At 46.6% G+C, this 18,926-nt stretch overlaps 1 protein-coding gene and 1 pseudogene across 11 annotated transcripts in view; one reads left to right on the top strand and one right to left on the bottom strand.

Annotated features, from left to right (window-relative positions):
• The window catches only part of PRMT7 (protein arginine methyltransferase 7), a 57,954-nt gene that overhangs the window by 18,579 nt on the left and 20,449 nt on the right, over positions 1 to 18,926 (bottom strand). For 7 of the 11 annotated variants that reach the window (XM_028477426.2, XM_007113305.4, XM_028477424.2 and 4 more), the window contains 7 exons: positions 15,396 to 15,504; positions 9,639 to 9,751; positions 5,237 to 5,478; positions 4,859 to 5,039; positions 1,608 to 1,756; positions 1,077 to 1,212; positions 16 to 99 (listed from right to left, as the gene is read on the bottom strand). In XM_028477426.2, the coding sequence (XP_028333227.1) occupies positions 16 to 99; positions 1,077 to 1,212; positions 1,608 to 1,756; positions 4,859 to 5,039; positions 5,237 to 5,478; positions 9,639 to 9,751; positions 15,396 to 15,504 (1,014 nt within the window). The remainder of the gene's footprint in view (positions 1 to 15; positions 100 to 1,076; positions 1,213 to 1,607; positions 1,757 to 4,858; positions 5,040 to 5,236; positions 5,479 to 9,638; positions 9,752 to 15,395; positions 15,505 to 18,926) is intronic. The other 4 variants (XM_028477425.2, XM_055079273.1, XM_007113307.4 and 1 more) reach the window with 2 other exon arrangements.
• LOC102986856 (COMM domain-containing protein 6-like) lies at positions 5,750 to 6,168 on the top strand (annotated as a pseudogene).

Raw genomic sequence — 18,926 nt, 5'->3', positions numbered from 1 at the left:
GCACATGTCCAGTACCTGCTCTGCCCCAAGGTGATGGGCCAGTATGGAGAGCAGACTGCCATCACTGACGCACAGGCAGACACTGTCCGGCTTAAGCACCTGCAGAAAAGAACCACCTCAGCACAGATTTTCTTATAATGTCAAGAAATTCCTGTTGACAAACTGACAGGAACATTTCCCATCTGATCTTGATCTCCTCCTCACTCCATCCCCTACACGGCCCGGCTGGATCTTCCTATGCCTAACACCAGTCATACCTGCCTCCCAGGCCCGGGTGGTAACCAGTACCCCCCTCCAACACACCCACCTCCCTCACCTCTCCCCACCATCAGGAAAGACTGTCCTCAAGCCGTCCTAGAAGGCCCAGCTGAAGGGCTGCCCTGTTTATCAGAGGCAACCTCCCAATCCACGACCACAGGCCTCTTCCCTACCTGGTCACAGCACAGAAAGCTGTGGGCATGTCAAATGACTCCCCAAAGCAGGAATGCCTTTACGGGTCAACAGATCCCTCTGAGAGAAACTTAGGATGGTTGGGACCCTCCCTCCCCCCAAAAATGCATGCATGTGCATACATGCACACATATTTTTCTGCATATGACTCCAAGGGGTCCAGAAACCCCCGTCCAAACCTTGTGTGTGGTCCCCAGGCTAAGAGACCCCTTCTACAGGCAGCAGGGAGCAAAGGTCTTCCAGAGAGTTACATGACAAAATTTACATTCTAGAAAATTTTAGAAAGGAAGCAGCAGATGAGAGGAATAATGGGGGGGCTGAATCCACAAGGATCACCCAAAGGAATTGCTGGTGACCATAAAGGCAAAGTGTCCAGAGGGACAAAGGCAGGGGCCAGGGAGAGGCTCCCATAGAAGAGCAGAGAACAAGCCCTCAGGTAGTCCAGAAACAAGCTCCCTGGCCTCTGCCCGAATGCCCGCCCAGAAGGAGCCGGCTGAAGCCACTCACGGACAGAGAAGGGAGCACAGAAAACAAAACCAGCTAATCATAAGTAAGCAATGAGCTCGGTCGGGTCCATGGGACAAACCTCTCCTGGCCTACAACCACCTAAGGGGCTGGACACTTACCGTCCTCAGGGCCTGGACGTATTGATCAGTTCTGTTCTGATCATTGATCTCTCCAAACCGAGGCCGGTTCCAGAGCAGGTGAGCCTGGCAGTCACACACAGGGCGTGCTGGGTGGGCTCTCCCATCCTTTTCGGGGCTGGGCCAGGAAATGAACAGACACAGGGTGATGATCTGCTAGGCACCAGCGAGCATGAAGGCACGGCACAGGGACCTACCTGCCCCAGGGAAATCGAGATGGAGAGGGGACACACCCATGGTCCTCTAGGGGGCATGAGTCTAGGCACTGGCTGTGGAGTGGGCGTTAGAGGTCGGAGGGCCCTCCAATTCAAGGCTTCTCATATATATCTGCTCCAAACGGGGGTCCTGCCACTGGGGCAGCCTCTTCTGAGTACACACAAACAGGCTCTGAAATACCCAGTCACAAACTTTCGCTCTTATTCTGTTCAGATACAAATGTGCCCACTCAAACCTCTACAGGGTCCGTACAGGGAATATACATAAAGGCACAGTGTCACAAGCCTAGTGCCTCACCCAATGAGGCTCGGGGCACACCTGGTCCTCTGGAGGCTGTACCACACACAGTAGTCGTCGTGGTGGGCTACCAGGCAGAGGGCTGAGCCCTGGACAACGGGCTCCTCTTCTGGCAGGAAGTACACACACTGCATCCAGTGGTCCCGCCACTGAAACAGGAAGAGAATCAGCTATCACCAAGCTGCAACAAGAGCAATGCATCTAATCTGGGGGCCAAAACCCAATTCAAAAATCAATTTGCAGGGAAACCACTGTGGGGACTATAGCTAGCTACTATGGCCAAAGAGATGAAGAAAATCCTCAGGTCAGAGAGGCTAAAGGTTCAAAATCTTGCTGGAACACTACTGGCTTCAGAAAGATAGAATGTGGCCTAGGGCAGTGGTCTTCAAGGTGGGCTCAGGGGAGGGGACTCTAGCCTCTGCAGCGCGCGCGCACGCGTGTGTGTGTGTGTGTCTTCTCATATCTAGAAAAACACTAAATTCATTAACAGAGACATTCGTGACTAGCAGTAACCTTCTCGTGACTAGCAGGAACCTTCTGCCAAAATGTCTACTTGATTGCAAGTATCTCTCCTTCCACTAAAATCATATCTATACTGACCTCCTGCCCCCACCCACACCTCTTCAGAGTAGCTCCTCAGAGCTGAGAGGCTGTCTCCCAGGCTACAGTCCTCATCTGGCTTCAAATAAAGTTAAGTCACAACTCTCACACTGTGTTGTGTTTTTTTTTTTCAGTCAACACATTCTATCCTACCTGATCTTGAACTTAACTTAAAGACAAGTGAATGACATTCCCATCTATCTAAGATGTCTATTTGAATATAAAAGCTAGAAAATTAAAATCTAACCAGATACATTCTGGAAAAAATAAACACTAACAAGGAGGAAAAAAAAGATTCTCTAAAACCTGTTATTCATTCTTTACTATGCCTCCCTGACCCCTCCCGGGCTCCCACAGTGCTTCCCTGTCACCAGGTCCCTCCCACACACCAGCCTCCCAGGTCCTAATGCTAAAGAGCTATGATAGCCAGAATCCACTGTCTGAGGCTGATCAAAAGCAGTTTAGTGAAGTCATGAGGGAGATTCATTAGCAGCTCTTCAAATTCGAAATAGTCCAAAGGTCACCACTAGTAGAGGAAGGACACAAGCCCCACAGTCAGGACACCTGGAGACAAGCACCCACCAAGGCTGCCTACACCTGAGGCCCTGCTCCCCTCATTGGGTCCGGGTTTGTGTAGTTACCCAGCATGTCTTATATGAGGATTCAAGGAGAAAATACACATAGAAGCACTTTGAAGATATACAAATGAGAAGTATTAACATTTTAATGAAATTCTTATGCTAATTTTGAAATCACCACACTCCTAGAGAGGAAGAAAGCAGCCCAGTGCCAACCTCAATTCTGTGGGAGAATTCTGACCTCCCCCCCACACCTCCCACACAAACACACACACACACACACACACACACACAGAGACACACACCACCCCCCACACGCTCTCAGCCTACAGAGGACTGAGGCTATGCAGAGTGGAGCCGGGGCAGCTCAAGGGCCCAGGAGGACTGACCGAAATCCCACAGCAGTCATGACCCTTTGGCCTAAGCAGTAACTCAGGGAGCAGGATGAGATGCTAAGGCCTTCCCTGAAGTCACCAAGTATACACCCAGAACCAGCAGCTGAGCAATCAAAACAAAGCCAGTGCCCAGCAAGTGGTAACAGGAAGTCAGAACACACAGAGGACAGTGCCCAAGGCCTCCCAGGTGGAGGGAACGTTTGATTCCTTGGTCCTGAAGCACCTTTCCCACTTTCTTCCCTTGAGTTTGTGTACAGAGGGGTAGATAATACACGCACGTGAGAGAAAACTCAAAAGATATAAAAGGGTCATGGAGTGAAAAATAAGTTTCCTTTCCACCCCTAACCTCCAGCTCCCTTCTCAGAAGCAACCATTTTTACCAACTTCTGTGAATTCTTCCCAAGATACCCTCGCATACATGAACCACACATAAAGGCCGATAAACACATATATTCTTATTTTTAATAACGCCAACGCTGGCACAGCACACACTGTTCTGCGCCTCTCGTTGTTTCACTTGATCTGTCCTTGAGACTGTTCCACATCAGTGCAGAGACAGCCACCTCACCCTCTGCGTGGATGCAGGAAAATGGACTTAGCCAGTCCCTGCTGGTGGCCTCTAGGTTGTTCCAGTTTTCTATTTAATCAGGGTTGCAGTGAGTATCCCGGCACACGTGTCATTCTACACGTATGCAGCTCCATCCAGAGCCTAAATGCCTAGAAGGGGCGTCACTTCCCATCCTGACAGACTGTGGGCCTTGCCGCACTCCACAACGCTCTGGTGATCACCCTCCCGCACTGCCCCACGGCTCCACCAACAGTGTGCAAACTCTGAACTTTATTCACGAATACGTGAAAAACAGTATTTCACTGCAGTTTAAATCTGCATGGTTCTTGGACTTCCCTGATGGCGCAGTGGTTAAGAATCCACCTGCCAATGCAGGGGACACGGGTTCGAGCCCTGGTCCAGGAAGATCCCACGTGCCGCGGAGCAACTAAGCCCATGCGCCGCAGCTACTGAGCCCGCGCGCCACAACTACTGAAGCCCGCGTGCCTAGAGCCCGTGCTCTGCAACGAGAAGCCACTGTAGTGAGAAGCCAGCGCACTGCAATAAAGAGTAGCCCCCGCTCGCCTCAACTAGAGAAAGCAGCAACAAAGACCCAACGCAGCCGAAAAATAAATAAATAAATAAAATTAATTTTAAAAAATTTTTTTAAAGGAAAAGGAATATAATATGTATTTCCTTTTCTGTAGTTCACATACTCCCCACTTTCCGTTGAGCTGAAGAAGGTAGATTTTGAGGCCACAGAAAATGCGGCTGTAGACAGGCTGTAGTTCTCTATCACAAGCTAATCTGAGGATCCCTGAATTACTCAGTGGGCAGGTCTAAGAGTGGCTGTACCAGGATGAGGGGAGAGCCAGCACACCAAAGCTGCCCTATGGCTCACTGTGACCACTGGTGCTGACCATGAACTTGGCCTGAAAGGCCTATCTTATATCTTACTACAGCTAGCCTTGCTTTTTTTTCTTCTAAACTCTTCTTTGACATTGATTCTGACATAGTCCCTTCTATCTCTAAATTCTTAGGAATCTAAGATTCAACATGCTCCTTTCCCAGGACCCAAAGTGGACAAGTTTCCTGATTTCCATGAAAACGTGCTCAGCTCCTGCCTCTTACCTGGAGCTCCTCTGGATCCGAGTGTGCCCAGAAGGGGGCCATGGTGCACTTGATCTTCCCCTCAGGGTCCATTTCAATATCCCACCAGGAGAGAACCACCTGAGCTTGGCCAGATGCCAGAGGTTCAAACTGCCTGCTATGGGAGGCTGTTGAGCTACTGACTTGCTTGCTGAAGTCCACACTGTGGAAGAATATTCAGGAACTGAAGCATATTTTAAGCTCACACACTCCACCTTTAAGCATTTATGGTGACCTCACCAGCAATGAGACTTGTTTGCAATGGACTCCTGATGTCAAAATGAACTCAAAAATAACTGCCAAAGACCGCAATTCACCAAGTGTCTCCAAACGCCATGACCCTGGGTGGCTCCTTGGTACCTGAACATAGGCAGCACGTCGCTGAGGACAGTGAAGTCAGTGGGAGACACCTGGTTCAGCTGAATGTCGTAGACAGAGGGCGCGCCAGGACACCTCTCCAGTTCCAAGGGGGGGACAATGACTTGCTCTCCAAGGCTGGTCTGAACACGGACGGGAAACAGCTTGTTCCATGACCACATCCTCCTGGACTCCACCAGCTGAGCGTAGACGGTTGCTCTGTGAGGCACTGCCTCACAATTTTCCTAAGTTTATATTAAAAAAGTAAAACAAAAGAACAAAAAAATAACGAGTTACGTTGACCCAGAGTAATTCCCATTGAGCAAAAGAGATTTATTCCCTAGTATTAGGCAGGTTTAGTAACATCTAATGCCTTATCACTATTAGGACAGTGAACTGTTTTCAGCCAATGCCCTTGGGAACAGAAGAAACCAGACTTCAGAAAGAATACACATTACGCCTAAGACGACTTATGTCAGGTAAGTTCCTAGCTACCTGACACTCTTGAATATTTCAAAAATAAACCTTGCCCCGGGAGCTTCCACCTGAGTGGTGGTGGGATTCCGGGGTGCTGCTATGGAGGGGTGTAGCGAGCCACAGCTGGATGCTAAGGCCAAGGTCACCAACCAGCTCATAGATTTTCAGTGGAAGCTGGCTTTGGCTGTAAGCTCAGACAGCTGCAGATCACTTAAGAATCCTTATGTTGCAGTGATGCTCAAAGTGGCAGATCATTCAGGCCAAGTAAAGAACAACTCCTTCTAAATGACAATTCCACAGTTTCAGAATTTCTACAGACAGTTCAAGGAAATCGCTGTAATTACTGAAACTGTGTGAAAACTGATTACTTGGTTGATGAATTGCTACCATCATTCTAAAATCATGGACTTTACTTTCTGCAACAAAACTGCCTAAGGATCAAATGATATTTATTGAATGAAAATTACACTTTTAGTTTTCCATTTTTTTAAATAATAAAAAAGAAAATCAGACAAATAGGAATTACAAAGTGGTGATCGCTGCACACTTTGTGAATGTACTAAGAGCCACTGAATTGGAAACTTTAAAGGGTGAAGAACTCTGTGGTATGTGAATTATATCTTAATGAAAAATAAATCAGACAAACAGTTGAATGATAAAAAAAAATTAAAAAAAATAAAATAAAATAAACCTTAACTGTCATCATGCAGATTAACTCCCACACCAACTGTGAAGAAAGAGTCTAAGTCTTCCTGCTCAGCAGTAATCCTGGCACTGAGCTCCGAGCTTCCCTTCAGTGTAGCTCTCACCCAGACACCAGAACCTTCTTACTGCACAGCCCAATGGACAAGTGTCCATCCTCAACCGACCTGACCTCCTGGCCTCACCTGGCACTGCCGACCACTCTCCTCACTTGGCTTTGGCTGCAGTCTCTCGTCCAATTTCCCTCCTGCCTCATTCATACAACACCCTCTACATGCCAGGCACTAGGGGCCCAGCCATGAAGAGGACACTCACAGCTGCTACCACACAGAAAGCACAAGCACAGGGTTTCTCTACCTCAGCACTAGTGACCTTTTGGATCAGGTGATCCTTTACCGTGGGGGCTGCTCTGTGCATTGTAGGATGCTTGGTAACATCCCTGGCCTCTACTGACAAGATGACAGTAGCACCACCTCTCAGTTGTGACATCAAAACTGTCTCCAGACACAGCTCTGGATGAGAAGCACTGCTCTCCCCCTCTGCCTCCTTCACAAAGCTGTGCTTCCCCTGCCCATCCCTCACAGAGAGAATTCCCCAGAGACCTGGTCTGGACCATCTTTTTCTCCCACCGTGTACTCTCCCGTTTGACCTCAACCACTCCATCTTCATTTACCAAATACATGTACCCAAATGCCTCCTGGTCCTCTCTACTTGGCTGACCCTCAGCTCAAAGTCTGTCTAAAGCAAACAAGTCCCCTTCACCTCTCCCCCACCTTCCCAGGCCTGGTCCTCCTCCCAGTCAACAGGGAGCACCACCATCCAAGCCAGTCACCTACACCTCAAACCCTGGCATCACCCTCAAGGCCTCCACATCTAAGTAACAGGAGTCCTTGACCACATTCCTCCTCCCCGAGTCTACCTCTCTGGGTTCCATTTCTATGGCCTTGACTAAGGACTACCTCAGCCCAGCACCTGGACAACTCCAGCCACCTTCTAACTAGTCTTCCTGCCTCTAGTGTTGCACCCCAGCTGCTCTCCACATGCCTGCCTGTGTAAATCTGACACTGATCCTCTGCTTAAAACCCTTCTGAGCTACCACATTGCCTTCTGGAGCACAGGGGCCCTTCTTGGTCAGGCCCTGCCCAGCCCTTCAGCCTTCTCTGTTACTCTGCCTCCCACACACCCATAATCTGACTCGTCTTCACATCTTTGTGCAGGCTGATCTCCTCTGCCGCGACTCCCCCCAGCTGCCAGGCCAAACCCTGCTCACTCTCAAGACTGACTCAGTTCATGCTTCATCTTCCCCAACCTCCCCACCTTCTCCCACCAGAGTGGGCAGGACCTCACCCCACCGACCACCATCAGCATGGACCTCAAACTGTACTGTGACCACCTGCCCACCTACCTGCCTCCCCAGGAGCTCACCCGCATATTCTTGGTACTCAGAAAAGGGCCCTGCAAAATGAAGGCACCAATAAATGTGTCTTCTGAGATCAATTCCTGGGTCACTGCAATACCACATGGACTATCTGTCAGACACTCCAGCACCCCAGTTCCATGACCTCCAATGTGGCAGGAAAAGGGACAGGGTAATGGAGACTGTGTGCCGCCATAGCTCCTTCAAGCTGAGACTCAGGCTGGGCAGATGGGGACAGTGATTAGAGTGGACAGTGCACACCTGGCTGCTACGGGCCAGCTGGGAGAGGAAGCTGAGGACGGCTGCCAGTGCACCTTTTAATTACTAGATGAATTAGAGAAAGACAAACTGGACAACATTAACATAATTCTAAATATCCTTGTCCTCTATTTCAGGGATTCATCTAATTGATGGTTTTAATGTGAAGAAATAGAAATAATTTCTAACAAAGTTACAAGGAAGAATTTTGCATTTTGGAGACGACGAGACATCTCACGCAAGATGGGGAGCTGGAGGACGATCACCATCATATGCTGACCACATGAGTAATGTGGACGCTGGCCCCAAATGCCTTGGAAGGAGCCCCCTTCCTCATTCCAGGGGTACTAAGTACCCCTCGAAAGAATCCCGGGCTAAGACAGTTACGGGCTCATGTGAACAGTGCCCACATGGCAGGTGCCAGAAGCAGCAGCAAACACTCACACCTCCCCAGCCGGCCTTTGCCTCTGAGTCTCCACCTCCCGGTTTATGTTCATAAAAAAGCAAGACCAACATCTCTGAGCTAACATTTTCAGCATATCTCTTACTTCTCAAAACAACTGTCGGGGCTTCCCTGGTGGCGCAGTGGTTAAGAATCTGCCTGCTAATGCAGGGACACGGGTTCAAGCACTGGCCTGGGAAGATCTCACATTCTGCGGAGCAGCTAAGCCCATGTGCCACAACTACTGAGCCTGCGCTCAAGAGCCCGCAAGCCCCAACTACTGAAGCCTGCGTCCCTAGAGCCTATGCTCCACAACAAGAGAAGCGACCACAATGAGAAGCCTGCGCACCGCAACGAAGAGTAGCCCCCACTCACCACAGCTAGAGAAAAACCTGCGCACTGCAACGAAGACCCAACACAGCCAAAAATAAAAACAAACAAACAAATTTATTTAAAAAAAAAAACAAACTGCCAAAGATTATCACCACCCAAACTCCTTCATCTGGAACAGCCTGGCATTCAAGGTCTTCTATCCTCTACCCCATTCTCCACATTAGCTTAGAAGCACCTTAGGCTGGTGTTCCCATTGACCTACCAAACAGGTCCTCCATCTGGGACATCTCTCCTTTTCCTCAGTGCCTTTCCAAATTACACCCTCTCCACACATGCCCTCATCTCCTTCCTGACCCTTGACCTTTTCCACCAGCCCTAAACCAAATGTCACTGGTGCTTCTGCCTACCTCTCCATTTGGCCCATCAAATCCTTACCACTGCTGACTAGTGTGGATGTAGAAGCAAGAAGAATGGCTTATACTTCTCCCTGGATGCTAGAACACCTTACACACAGGTGACATTCAAAGAATGTTTGCTGAATTGAATTTGAAGATAGTTTCTAGTGTTTTGACTCTAACCTACTAAGACTTGGCATTCAAGAGGCACAGAAGTCATAAATGAGGACAATCAGAATCTCGTAGGAATCAAAGGGTGCCCTTAGGTGTACAGAGAGGTACTGAGGGCTCAGGCTATGTAGAGCGTGGTGTGTCAATGAGAGCTGTGTGAGTCAACTAAGATCACAGCAATTTGCCCGAAGGAGGCCCTCAGTCCCCTACCTGCACGAGATGCCTGTGTGCATGTTCATAGGAGGGCAGTGCTCCCTCCCCAATCAGTTCCGTGTCAAACAGCTCCGTGATCAGGATGTTGGCACGGCATGGCATGTCGCCACCTGAGAAACAAAAGGAAAGAGTCAGAAGCAAGCAACAGATTGGAACAAATATTAACAGCAAATATGTAAAAGATAAAAGGTTAACAGGTCACTAAAATTGAAAGCACATACATATGCTGAAGTATTTAGAAGCGTCATCATGTCTGCAACTGACTTTTCAACGGTTCAGCAAAAAAAAATAAAATAAAATCCACATTGACATAACACGTATACATCAAAATGCTAACGAGTGACTAAGTCGTGATTAAGAGAACAGGGGTGTTCACCGTACTACTCTATCAATTTTTCTGTATGTTTAATATTGCAAGCGACTTGTAAAACTGATAAGAAAACTACAAACACCCAAGAAGAAAACCAGGCAAAAATAAAAATAGACAATTCAAAACAGAAAGCAAATCAATCAAATACATGAAAAAATTTTCATTCTTATTAGCAGTTAGAGATACAGTTAAACTATTAACTATTAAATTAGCAAAAATTATTTGAAAAGCAAAAACTGAATGCTGGTACTTCAGATATTTCTAGGCTGCAGAGAGGGAGAGAAAACTAAAGCAAGAGAGAGGCTGATTCCACTGATACCCAATGATACAACTGAGATCCGGGATTCAGAAACCCCAGTTCCTTACACTAAATCCCCCTTAATCAAGTTAGTTTTTTGCTACCAAACAATCCCCCAAATAACAGTTTTTTAAGGACAGTAGGATTATGGAAGTTCTTTCTGTTAACTCTATTTTTTAAACATCTATAATATAATGTAAAGTAATGTTACTTCTACAATTTTTTTTTTTCTTTTCAGCACGCGGGCCTCTCACTGTTGTGGCCTCTCCCATTGCGGAGCACAGGCTCCGGACGCGCAGGCTCAGCGGCCAAGGCTCACGGGCCCAGCCACTCCGCGGCATGTGGTTTCTTCCTGGACCGGGGCACGAACCCGTGTCCCCTGCATCGGCAGGCGGATTCTCAACCACTGCGCCACCAGGGAAGACCTACAATTACAATTTTTAATGAGCCGAGAAAAAACTGACTTTGGAAGGGGTATTCATCATGGAGAATTAACTGTAAACACTCCTAATGGCTCATGAATTATAATTTGACAAAGCCCACTCATCTTCCCTACACAGAAGACAAGTATCACAGATGAAGCAAGAAAAGAGCAGCATTAAGAGGTTCAAAGAAGGACGCAGTAGAGAGAGCTTGAACCTTGAGTCATAGAGAGCTGGGCCTGGATCCCACTTTCTAGCCTTGAACCCTCAGTCCTGACCATAAGTCACCTCATCTGTAAAAGAGTGGTAGGTTACAAGATCTGCTTCACCTGGTGGTGTTTCAAATAACAAAGGTAAAACCTATCCAGTTCCTGTGAAGAAGTACACGTGTTCTCAATGGCAGCACAATGTGAAAGGAGGCTGAGAAGAAACTTCTGTCTCCTGGCACAGAGACCACCCTCCCGGGTCACTGCCCATCCTCTCTGATATCATGCCAAACTCCAACTGAAATACACTGTCCCATACTAAGCCAAGCACCCCACTTGCACACACCTGCTTCTCTGTCCAACATTTCTTCTCAATGAATGGCACCACCAGTCACACAGTCCCGAAACCTGGGCATCACTGACCAGCTCCAGGAGAACAGGAACCCTGACTGGCCTGTTCACCATTGCACCCTAGTGCCTAGAACAATGCTGAGCACCCAGTAACAGTCAGCATATGTTAGCTAAATTCTTGATTCCTACCTTTTTGTTACCCTACATCTAATCAATCACCAAGCCCTACCAATTCTACCTTCTGAATAATTTTTAAGCCTATTATGTAACTTAAAATGATTTATTGCCCAAATCTGCTTCAAAAATAAAGCTTTATGATCTAATGAATTTCAACAAATACTTTTTGAGAGCCTGTGAGTACTAACGTAGAAGGGTACAGAGAGTGCAGAGGGAGCCAGAGGAGGGGCAGTTACTCCAGGTGCCTCAGAAGTCTTCACCAAATGACTGGATGAATGAATAAATGCCACCCCAAGTCGGCTGCTACACGTCTCAGCATGTAATCCATCTCTGGGGAATAGGCAACAAACTCAGATGCCATTTTATAAAAGGGCTCAGAACAGAAGCTTGGAAATATGCATTTGGGAGCAAAAAGTAAGCTGCAAAGGAGAACCAAGACTGGGAGATGTCACTGGGGCCTGGGAAGGGAGAGTTTTCAGAAGGACTGAATGGCAGAAGTACCTAAGCTGCAGTGTTTGTAAAGCAGGGAAAAGACCATCAGCCCGGGCAGTGAGGAAGCCACTTGTCAAGTTGAAGAAGTAGAAACAAAGTCCCATTTACAAGGGGTTAAGGACCAAGCAAAGCTGACAATCTACTCACTCAACAAATATGACTGAATTCTTTCATGTGCCAGGCCCTGTGCCAAGTTATGGAATGGAATAATTAATAAGACTACACAGTCCATGAGCTCAGGATGCTTCAGCTGTGTGGGGATACAGATATTAAAAACATAATTACATTAATTATTTCATTATTGTAGTCATAACCATTACATAGAAAAATATTAAGAAACATTTGAGGGGCCTGGCGTGAACAACACACAGCCTGGAGGAGGCACAGGGCAGAGCACAGAGTGAGTGACACGGCAAAGGCTGCTCGGCAGGTGAGTCTCTGCGCTCTCAAGATCTCGGGCCAAAATGCAGTAACTGGGATCAGACTTATCCACCACCATAATCTACTTGAAAACCTGGCAAAATATATGAAACAAGTGGTTTTAGATGCTGAACAATGGGAAACAAAGTGACCCCTACTACTGCCCTGGCTTCCAGCCAGCAGGCACTTTCCAGACCATGGTACTTGGTACACAGAGTGAGAAGCCAAGCAAAGTGTCTTGCTGAATAAGGAGGCAGCAAAGAGTTCAAGGGAGTAGAGGAGGCTACACTTCAGGGAGAGAGCCGGACAGGAAGTTACACAGAAAAAGGGCTTCAGAAATCTGCAGAGGGTTCCCCTCATGTCTCTTGCTGACTATATTCACACACACACAGGCTAAGCCTCTAGAAGGCCAGGCAAAGGATGACCACGTAGCTATAAGCTGAACAACTGCCAGAGCTCAGAGGACTAAGAAACACTCTAGTTCTGATTAGTCAGCGCCCAGGCACTCAGCAGAGACCCCAGAAAGGTCACGCTGTACGAGAATGGCTAAAGCAGGCTTAGAACAAGGGTTCTCAATAGGGGGAGCTTTGCCCCCACCCCCCTACACACACCTGGCACATTTGGCAATGTCCGGAGACATTTTTTGTTGACACAAATGGTGTGGGGGAGGGAGGTGCTATGGGCTTCTACCGGTTAGAGGCCAGTGGTAAACATCCCACAATGCACAGGACAACTCTCCCAGCAAAGAATTATCAGGCCCAAAATGTCAACAGTGCTGCAGTTGAGAAACCCTGTCTTAAAGCTATTCTAACCCTGCTCCAACAAAGCTTAAAAACAAGCCTTGAAAGGATCAAACTGATCTGCAAGAAACCCAACTGCATGCCAGACAAAGCTTTTAAGGGAAGAAAACAAAACTCAGCACTTAGCAATGCCAATCTCCCAATATACACAACATTCAAATAAAAATTACTAGACACACAAAGAAGGAAAACAGGACCCAAAACCAGGATAAATATTAGTCAATAGAACAAACCCAGAGAAGACAGAGAGAGGCAGTGGAAAAGAAGGATGTTAAAACAGCTAATATAAATATGTTAACTATTTAAAGGAACACATGAACATATAGAACAATGGGAGCTGTAAAAAAGAATCAAAGGGAGCTTTCAGAGATGAAAAATACAGTATCAGAAATGAAAAGTTCACTAGATATGTTTGACAGCAGATCAGACACCACAAAAGAAAAGATCAGTGAACCTAAAGACCTATCCAAGAAACTACCCATGTGCATCAATAGGTGAAGGGATGAACGGATTATGGGATGTACATACATGGAGTGCTGCTCAGTAACAGAAGGAAATGAATGCTTTTTACATAAAACACTGTGGACAAAAACTCAAAAGCACTGTGCTACAGAAAAGAAAGCTGGCACAAAAGAGTACACACTGTACAATTTCATTTACTCAAAATTCTAGAAAAGGCCAATCTAATCTATATTGAAGAAAGCAGATCAGTGGGTACCTAGGGCCAGACTTATGGGGGGGAATGACTGAAAAGAGTCATGAGGAATCTCTGAGTGTGACGGAGACATTCTAGTATCTTGATGGTGGAAGTGGTTACAAGTGTGTTTACATTTGTTAAAACTCAAACTATACACTTCAAATGGGTGCATCCACTTTACATGAATTATACCTCAATAATGTTGATTAAAAATGGGATGATCTGTGCACTCTTCTATATGTATGTTATGCTTTAAAAATAAATAAAGGGTATACTAATCCCTTCTTTTGTAAATGTTTCCAATTCTCCATAAAAAATATGTTTTTCAAATGGGAGAAAAATGTTGACTTCAGGTAGATGCTTATTTTTTCTTCTTTTAAATAAATAAATAAATTTATTTATTTATTTATTTTTGGCTGCACTGGGTCTTCGTTGCTGCACACAGGCTTTCTCTAGTTGCGGGCTTTCTCTAGTTGTGGCGAGCAGGGGCTACTCTTCGTTGCGGTGCACAGACTTCTCATTGCAGTGGCTTCTCTTGTTGCAGATCAAGGGCTCTAGGTGCACAGGCTTCAGTAGTTGTGGCACACAGGCTCAGTAATTGTGGCTAACGGGCTCAGCAGTTGTGGTTCGCGGGGTCTAGAGCGCAGGCTCAGTAGTTGTGGCACACGGGTTTACTTGCTCCGTGGCATGTGGGATCTTCCTGGACCAGGGCTTGAACCTGTGTCCGCTGCATTGGTAGGCAGATTCTTTTACTTTATTATTTATTTATTTTTTTGCGGTACACGGGCCTCTCACTGTTGTGGCCTCTCCCGTTGCGGAGCACAGGCTCTGGATGCGCAGGCTCAGCGGCCATGGCTCACGGGCCCAGCCACTCCGCGGCACGTAGGATCTTCCCGGACCGGGGCACAAACCCACGTCCCCTGCATCGGCAGGGGGATTCTCAACCACTGCGCCACCAGGAAAGCCCGGCAGGCGGATTCTTAACCACTGTGCCACCAGGGAAGTCCCCTAGAAGCTTCCTGTCCACTGTGCTCTTCCGGTATCAGTGGCATGTGAAAAGTTAGAAGTCTGATTCAAATTCCTAAACTATGAAAAATATTCTGAAAACCTGGAGAGACCGAGCTACACAGGAAAATCTCTCACACTGGATACTGAGACAGGATATCGGAACTAAGCAAACCTCTTTCTACTATCAACTTAGTTTTACCTCTGTCTGATAAAACTCAAAACTCAGACAAATTGAACCACATAAGAATTCCAACTTGCTTAAGCAAAAGGTTTCATTTGTTTGCATCACCACTCTTATACTTGATTAGCTCTGGTTTATTCATTCCTGATTTGTTTTAACTAGTAGAGAAATAAACTAAGAGAAAAGCAAAGTGCTTATCTTCAGATAAGCACATGGAGAGGCCCCAGTCTCTGTGATTACCTGGGTACATCTATTCCACAAACTGGAATAAACCTTTTCCTCTCTCCTACAAGAGCAAGTAAAGCTTTTGACACAGGATGTGTTGATCTTACCTGGCCCTATGGTCACCTCAGTGGAATGCTTGTTGATAATCTTAATCTTATCACTGAAGCCATTTTTCTCCACAATCTTCACAGCAGCATCAGCCATAGGTTTGAAAACCTAAAAATTAGAGACAAAACCCAAGTAAAAATGAGCAATAAATTAAATAACATCCTAAAACCCAAGATATGCCTTGATTCTGGTCCTATGACTTGAAATAAAAGAGGCCTCCACTACAGAATTTCTTCCTGAATACACAAAATGTACCTTTGTTACCATTTGATACAGGCAAAGTACTTCATTGGGCTGATTTGGGTTCATTTGATAAATAAACAAGACTTCATCTATGTAACTTAAATACTTCTCCAAACGTGTGTCTTGGAAATGAATACAAAAGGATGAGATTCCGCTGGGTTTAACTTGCAGCTGGGCCTTCCCATTACATGCCAGGCACAGGAGGGATGCAGGGCGCTCCCAAGGAGGCTGCACTACCTAGTAAGGATGGCAGGTGTCAGTGCTATGCTAGAGGGAACCAGGAAGGGGACTTGCCTCACAAAACCATGATCTGTGACCTGGGACAGGAAGTGTATGTGCTCTCTAGAGGAAAGGGAGACTGTAACTGTAGTAGATGTTAAGTGTGAGCAGGTTACCCTCCTGCTCAAAACTGTCTCAAATCCCTACTGCTAGCAGAAGACAGCCTATATTTTCTTACGGTATTTGAGGCCCTCGGAAATGTGGACCAACTTACTTTACCCAGCCTTACTCCTCTCCCACACCCTCCACCCAACACACACACACACAGACACACACACACAGACACAGACACACACAGACACACAGACACACAGACACACACACAGACACACAGACACACACACACACACACACACACACACCCAATGCCTATATTTTCTTACGGTATTTGAGGCCCTCGGAAATGTGGACCACCTTACTTTACCCAGCCTTACTCCTCTCCCACACCCTCCACCCAACACACACACACACAGACACACACACACAGACACAGACACACACAGACACACAGACACACACACACACACACAGACACACAGACACACAGACACACACACACACACACACACACACACACCCAATGCCTATATTTTCTTACGGTATTTGAGGCCCTCGGAAATGTGGACCACCTTACTTTACCCAGCCTTACTCCTCTCCCACACCCTCCACCCGACACACACACACACACAGCCTATATTTTCGTGTGGACCACCTTACTTTACCCACCCTTACTCCTCTCCCATACCCTCCACCCGACACACACACACACACACACACACACACACACACACACACACACACACACACACACACACACACACACACACACACCCGATGCTACAGCCACGCGGATGTCCTCATTGTGCAGGAGGCAAGCCTGAGCCTTCCCTGCCCTACCCCCACCTGCCAAAGCAAACCCAACTTTCCAGGGCAGCACAAATCCACCTCCGACAGAAGTCTTCCCTGAACCCTTCACATGTCCCTAAACATAAGTTTCTCCAACTCTTACTTTCCAGTCTGCCCAATTCAGATTGCACAGCTCCAACCACGTCACTGCATAAAACATACAGATGCACATGCGGCCACACACAGAGAGAGGAAATTTTTGAAAATGATAAAGTGCCTGGTCACGATGAGAAGATTTCCATTTTTTTCCGAGACCTTTTCTGCATCACCCATATTTTCTGCCATGATCATGTATTTCTTTTATTATAGTCAAAAGGGAAATGCTATATTCTTCTATAAAGAATGCATATGTGCTCAGCTAGGAAAAAAAATCTTCACAATCTGTTTCAAATTATTTCTAGGCTCTGGCTTGATGGTTTTGATGTATTCATAGTTTGAGGGCCTCAAACCCTCAGTTCTCACCAATCAGTTTACCTCCACCCCAAAAGTATCACAAGCTCACACCATCCTCTCAGCCCTCCTGCCTCTTGACTTATCATTCATTTCCTCCACTGACCCTTCAGGCTCTGTCATTCACAGCCTCCTCCTTAGCCACCAAGAACTCAAGAACTCACCCCAAACACTATCTGGAATGAACCCTGAAGCTGACTTCCCAACATCATTCTGTGTCCTCCCCCGGCCCTCAAATCAGTTTGGGGAACTGACCTTCTTTCAAGTGGTGCACCTGTCTGGTCTAAGGTCAATGAGGTAAGTTAAATGGCATTTAACCTTATTCTGGCCAATGATACCTAACGAGAGGTCTGCTAGAGATTCCGGGGAAAGTTCTTTTTGCCCTTAAAAAGGAGAAAGAAAGAGAGGAAGCCAGGACCATGCTTTGTTTTCAAGGCATTTGTCACAGAAATCACTGTAACCAATGCACCGTCCCCAAATATTCCTTCCTTTTCAAATGTACTAAAAGAGAAGCCTACAGTCAAGGTCTGTGATTTCTTATATTCCATCCATTCCTCAACCTTACTCTCCTGAAAATATCACCTAAAGGGGGGGTCACCAATAACCTCCTAGCTGCCAACCCACAGCTTTCTCAGTCCTCATCCTGCTCAATTTCTACACCTGTGCTAATATAGTAGCCATATATAGCTATTTAAATGTAAACTAAAACTGAATAAAATTCAAAAATTCAGTTCCTCAGGCCTACTAGTCACATTTCAAGGGCTCAGCAGCCACATGTGGCTAGGGACCAGCATACTGGCCAGTAGAGCCATAGAAGATTTTCAACATCAGAAAGTTCTATTGGACAGTGCTGCTCTATAACATCCACACCTACTGACCACTCCCTCTTTCTCACGATTTCTATGCAGTCTGCCCCTACCCTCTAGGGTCACTTCGTGTCTGTCTGGACTTGACTTTATGGCCACTCTTCTTCCCTCAGCCCCCTGAACATAGGCGTGTTCCAAGGTTTGCTCTTTTCAGTGTACTCTCTCTCCATGGACAACCTCCTACACTGCCAGCTTCACCTGTCACATCTTTAGCAACTGAGTCCCAAATCCACTATATATGCAACTCTCTCAAGGTTCAGACTTCCGTCTATAGGGACCAGCAGGTTCTCTCTCACTCTTTCTTCTGGACCTGTCTTTCCTGTTGCCATGCAGCTCAGGCAGAGCTGAAACCACAGGGCAATCCACAGACAGGAAGACCAGAGGATCAAACAGGCAGTCACTAAAACAAAAACTGAGAGGCCACCATAAGATGTCAAGAGTCAAACGGAAGAGGTCTGAGAGTCACAGGCGAGAGTAGCAAGAGAATTAGAAATCCCGGTAAGTGATGTAAAAATATGGAAAAACCTAAGAGTACAGTCCTACCAATTCTATCGAAAAATATATTCTCACCCTATATTTTTAATTAGCAGTCCACATATATACTGGCTCCTGCCACAAGACCTGTCTCTCTCATACTCAACATGTCCAAAATGAAATGCATTCTTTCCTGCAAAGTAAGTTATCTTCCTCTGAGTTCCTCTTACCAGTCAATGGCATCCCTGCCTCCACCCCAGACACCCACACTAGAAAACTCTCACACACACACACACCCTCCCATCAAAGCTA

The sequence above is a fragment of the Physeter macrocephalus genome, chromosome 17, assembly GCF_002837175.3.
Source record: "Physeter macrocephalus isolate SW-GA chromosome 17, ASM283717v5, whole genome shotgun sequence".
In the NCBI taxonomy this organism is placed as follows: Eukaryota; Metazoa; Chordata; class Mammalia; order Artiodactyla; family Physeteridae; genus Physeter; species Physeter macrocephalus.
This window is presented reverse-complemented; position numbering and strand designations above follow the sequence as displayed.